This window comes from Heterocephalus glaber, unplaced genomic scaffold, assembly GCF_053883595.1.
Source record: "Heterocephalus glaber isolate CG9 unplaced genomic scaffold, H.glaber_assembly_v1.0 deba00000331, whole genome shotgun sequence".
Taxonomy (NCBI): Eukaryota; Metazoa; Chordata; class Mammalia; order Rodentia; family Bathyergidae; genus Heterocephalus; species Heterocephalus glaber.
The window spans coordinates 6,206,151-6,211,908 of record NW_028258142.1 but is presented as its reverse complement, the minus strand read 5'-3'; the positions used below and the strand labels follow the sequence as shown (position 1 = coordinate 6,211,908).

The 5,758-nt window shown below is 45.4% G+C and overlaps 1 protein-coding gene across 1 annotated transcript; it reads right to left on the bottom strand.

The window, feature by feature from the left end:
* On the bottom strand, positions 1-1,924 carry LOC101711005 (cytochrome c, somatic). Its single transcript, XM_087190127.1, has one exon. It carries the CDS (start codon positions 699-701, stop codon positions 384-386), a length of 318 nt encoding a protein of 105 aa, XP_087046253.1. The 5' UTR covers positions 702-1,924; the 3' UTR covers positions 1-383.
* Positions 1,925-5,758: the final 3,834 nt, after the last annotated feature.

Below are 5,758 nucleotides of genomic sequence, written 5' to 3'. Positions count from 1 at the left end.
CTGTGAAGGATTTCCCTGGTATTTAAACATATTCACACAACCAGTTATACGTATGAATCTAAATATAAAACCAGCCTCCAGTAGGTTTTGAGATAACATTCTCCATCTTTGTGAAAAGTCGAACATTACTAATCAAATCCAACCATATTTTTAGAAAGGGAAAACAGTGACAGTATTTACTGAACTGGAATTACCATCAAAACTTGAAAAACAAAGATATCCATTTAACTATAAGCCAATTTTACTTAAATCAGGACTGTCCAACAGAAATATTCTGTCAGCCACTCATGATCTGAATTCTGGTGTATGAGATCTATTAAATTATGGTACACATAAAAAAGCCATGAGACATTTCTGTTCTGTAATAAATAAGGCAGTGACTATTACTCATTAGTAGCTGTTTTGAGGTAAGCTGTTAAGTCTGCCCTTTCTCCCTTCTTCTTAATGCCAGTGAAGATCATTTTTGTTCCAGGGATGTACTTCTTGGGATTCTCCAAGCACTCCATCAATGTATCCTCTCCCCCGGTGTTGCCTTTGTTCTTGCTGGCATCTGTGTAGGAGAATCCAGCAGCTTGACCTGTCTTCCGCCCAAACAGACCATGGAGATTTGGCCCAGTCTTGTGCTTGCCTCCCTTCTCCACAGTGTGGCACTGGGCACACTTCTGACCAAAAATCTTCTTGTCTTTCTCAACATTACCCATTTTTAAATCTGCTGTGGCTTCCACGTCTGAGGCTCAGCACTCTTCCATCGTTACCACAGAGAAAGTCTCAGCTCAGAAGCTCTCTACCTGGCTTTCAAGTTTTATAGATTATATCGTAATATTAAGTATACTTTTTTAGTTGTATTATTTCCTACTCTGCTAGTGCATGTCTGCTCATTCATTTTAAAATATTTTTTCCTTAAATATATTTTTCCCTCAAATTATAGTTGTTGATGTGTTGGAAAATTTTATCTTTCTCAAAAGCATGTGTTGATTAAACAACGTTTCTTGGTATATTTGTGAGGGTGCTTACCGATGAGACTGGCATTAAAACAAATCAGTCAATTCAGTAAAGCAGAGGGTCCTCCCACTGTGGGTAGGCCTCAGCCATCCTCAGAAGCCTGGAGAGAACAAAATGCTAAGGAGGGGTGGGTATCCACCCCTCTGCCTGATGCTTTCTAGCAAGGGCCTCAGTCTTCTGCCCCCATATTGAGGCACCTTCAGCTTTCCTGAATCTCAGGCCTTGAGACATGGGCTGGAGCTCTACCACTGGCTCTCCTGGGTCTCCAGCTTGCAGACAGCAGGCCCTGGGGCTTCTCAGCCTCTGCACTCATGTGAGCTGCCTCTAATTGGCTATTTCTCAGGAGAATCCTGACTACCAGAGCCACCTTTCTTCAAAATAATTCTGAGTTCTTTCTTGAACGTCTATTTATTTTCACATCTAGTACATCCTAGTTTCAGGGAGGTGAGATAGCAGACAGCTAGGGCTGGTAGCTGGTCAGTGGCCCTAGGATGTTCTCAGCTGAATGCCTCTTGGGCTCTGACAGAGATCTCATTCCCTGCACAGCCTGAGTAGAGCCAAGGTTCCCAGGAAGCCCAAAGCCAAAGACACTGCCCCCATGCCCAGCTTGGAGTGGCACGGGACAGTGGGTGCTGGTTTTCACAAAGTCAGGAACACATATGCACTCTCACTCCATGTATATGAGACACTGGGACTTCACTGGGATTCTGGATCACACAAGGAGTGGGAAGACAACCAGAGAGCAAGAGCCACAACAGAGCTGTGGAAATATGGAGCCTTCCAATCACTACAGGTCTGAATATCCACAAAGATGGGCTCTTTTGTTGTTTTGTTTTTCCGCTTGTGTTTGAGCATGGCCTCCTCAGAGTCTAATCTAAATATGAGGAGAAAATAAGATTGGACATATTGACAAAATCCTCACATTTAATGTACTTTTTTGAAAGATATAGTTCTCATTCTCTTTAGTTCACATTAAAATTTTACCATCTTGGTTTCAAATTATGAACTCTTATGCCTCACTGACAATCAGGAGATGGCAGAAGGCACAGACATCTCATGTGCACTGGGGCTGGCTTCGAGCCAGATTAGAAGCAGCCAGGACCCCAGTCCTGCCCACAGCCCACTGGCTCACTCACACATGGATGGCTCCTGACCTCCCCCTCCCACTTGGCTTCCCATCAGCTTTGACATCAACACCTGTCCTCCTGGCTGTCCCTGGCCAGCCTGACTGGCTGGGACACAGTGGGCAAGGCCCTACCCATCCTACTGGGGGAATTGTAGATTCACTGCTGTCCATCAGGCCAGGGATTCATGCTGACCTTGACCTTCAGCTCTAAACCAATCACTGCCAGCCACCAAGTTTCCCTCACCTGGAAATCAATTTGCCTTCTGAACTCACCACACACAGAGTCAGATTTATTGACTAAAGCTGTATTTCCTGAGCACTCTTTATGTGACATGCCCTGGGGACCAGTGACCCTCAGGCTCACGAGGGACCCTGCTCCATAAGCAGGCTGCGATACCTTACATGGGCAGGCGGCTGGTGCCTGCCTGGGCACTGGTGAGGTGAGTCATGGATGGTGAGAGCCAGAGCCAGAAAGGTCAAGTGTGCTCCTCACAGGCGAACCAAGAAACAGGACCTGGAGGTCAACACTGCTGATGGGATTCGCTGAGAGCACTCAGCGGTACCCTGGAGAATCAGGGCCAGAAACCAGGTCTCCAGCTGAGGGCCAGGGCCATCCCACCCACCATTCTGCTGCAAGCCACAGGCATTGTGTTCTTGACCAAGCTGGGGCTTGTCAGACTTTTGCTAAGAAAGAAAAAGATACAAATCCTACACCATGGCAAAAAGAAGGAAAGAGAGATGTTTCCAGACAACAGCAAGCCAATCAGTCTTATTTCTAGACTTGGGAAACATGCGCCCAGTTTCAAATCACTGGGCACGTTCTCAAGAAACATGGCTACTTACATCTATTAAAAGCTCCCTCAGAGAGCGTGGTCTGTACTTAGGGTTCTAGTTTATATATTAGGGTCTCATGTTTCCCAGCTTGGAAGACCACAGTAAGCACATCAACATCACAATGCAGCCCTTGGAATTTGTGAATGTCAGATTGAATCCGGCCTTTCCCTCGAACCTGCAGAAATGAAGACCCTGGGGAAAATGATGGCTAGCAAGCATGTGTACCTTAGAGCACTCTGTAACTGCAAAAGTGCTTCTAAATGCTTTGAAGATATTTATTTCCCCCAATACCTCGCCTGTGACAAAATGGCTGTGGATCAGAAAAGTTAGGTTAGGTCATTTCCATATTTGTGTCACAGCCATGAGGATGGCCAGCACTTTGGTAGTTTTCAAGTTTAGATTCATTGCTAAAGGGTACAGGGCCCCTTCCTCAACACAAGCCAGAATGAACTGGTTAACACTGTAACCTGCTACCCTAGGAGGAGCCTAAAAGGAACTCTTTCTCCCTGGTCACTTAGTCCAATGTGAATGTACAAACCACCTGTCCCATTTTACCCTGACACAGCTGCACCCTAAATCCCAGCCTCCTCACATTTGTTCATCTTATCCTATAACACAAAAATAATGCCCATTAGGAGACAAGGGCCTTTTGATTTAACCAGTAAAAAGTTTCATACACAGGAACCATGAGTCTCTCTCTTCAGTCATACAGCTGTAATAGTTGCTGATGGTCTGAGTGTTGCTGGGGCAGGGCCCAGAGAGAGTGCAAAGTAAGTGTGTCATCATGTTTCTGAATTTCCCCTATTATACAAAAAGGAGAGAAAGTGCTTCACAGAAAAGGAATGCATCTCTAATTGTGGAATCTCCAGTACCCACAGAAGTGGGGAAGGGGCCAGGATCAGGATCTCACTGGTCTTGGAGGCTCCTGCAGGAGCTCATAGGCTCCCAGAGTGTGCTCGGACGTGGTTCTCCAAGTCCACTGTGCACCAAAACCATTTACTTCAAGGTCTCGGGTGATGCTGCTGCAGCAGCTGGTCTAAGGAGGACCACAGGGCGGGAAGACCTTGGTCAGGTAATGTCCCCTCAGAGGGAAGGGGCACCAGGTTTCCCTATTGTTATGGTGTCATCAGGCACTGGACATGGACTACAGTGTGTGTAGAGTTCCCAGCCCACCCCTATATCTCCTGCATACTTAGCTCTCAGGCAGCTCAGGCTGAGATAACAGAATACCATCTGCTGGGGGCTCAGATAACATTGATTGCTCAGCATTCTGGAAGCTGGAGGTCAAAGACTGGGATGCAGGTAGGGTCTGCTGGTTCTAATGAGCGTCTCCCTGCAGGTTGCAGACTGCTGCCTTCTAGTTATAATTACACATGCTGGAGCCCAGGGATTTAGTTCAGTGGTTTCGCTGCCTGCTGTGCAAGCACAAGGACCCAAGTTCGATCCCCGGTACTGAAAATATATATATAAATATATATATATATAATTACACATGGTGGAAAGAGGTGCAGAGAGTGCTCTGAATCATCTTTTATAAGGGCTCCACCTCATGATCTAATAATCCCCAAATACCTCCACATTGAGATTTGATTTCAACATAAGAATTTTGTAGCAACACGAACATTCAGTTTGTAACAACAGTATTCAAAGTAGATAAGGAAAATTATTTGAAGAAAAGGGAGGGAGCTTTTAATGTGAAAAGAGAGGGACGATTAATTGGTTTAGTTTTTGAAAAAAATTCCTAGGCTTTGAAAGATTCACCCTGAAAATGGATGGTGCCCAGGTGTTCCTGTGGAGAACACCCAGACACCAAGTCTAATCGTTAGGCTCATGTTTCCTAAACAATCATTGAGCTCATCTTGTTTTTTCCAACCACCAAATATATGTAGCGGTTGTTATTAAGGAAAAAGCAGAAAAATATTAAGAACCCAGTATAAAACGAGGTAAGCCAACAGATGTAGAAATGATCAGAAGTTGTGCTTCAAATAAACCAGTTCCACATTTCCCATTTGTCTTGTAACCAGCTCCTTCTTCTGTTCTACAGTGGCACTGGGGTCAAAGAGCCAGAAGAGATGTTTACTTCCCTTCAGCAGGTTCTCCTCTTCCCTTTCTTCCGGCAAGTTCTGGAAGATTTTGTATGCAAACAAAGAACATGAAAAATGGAGTGGAAAGGAATAATAAAGAAATCAAAATAAAAACAAAGAAGGCAGATGGAGGTACCCAGGTTCTCTGAAGGCAATGCAAACAGTGTTCTATAGGGGGAAAAGCCAATGGTCACATCCAAGGATGCCTTTTACTAGGCTTGGTCAAATGAAAATTGGCCAGCCATTGGATGCCATGCCTGGGTCTGATGGCGAGGAGGGCCAGAGGAAACAGACCAGAAGGGCCAGTGAAAGCTTCACCTTCAAGGGCCTCCCAGAGCTCTAGGAGGACGGGGTGGACAGAATAACGGCTCCACAAAGATGTTGCACATCCTAATTCCCAGAAACAAAGATTCTGTTCCCTTACGCAGCTTCTGATTCTTTGCAGATGTGATGGAGTAAAGGATCCTGACATGGAATATTATCCTGGAATATGTGGTGTGGCCAATGCCATTGAAAGACTCTTTTAGGGGGAAAAGGGACCAGGAGAATCAAAGGAGACATGACAACAGAAGCAGAGGTCGGGGAGAGGTGGAAGAGACGAGGATTCTGATTCTGAATATGAGGACAGGGCCATAAGCCCAGGAATGCAGGCAGCTTCTAGAAGCTGGAGAAAGCAAAGAAATGGATTCTTTCCTAGAGCCTCTGGAAGGAA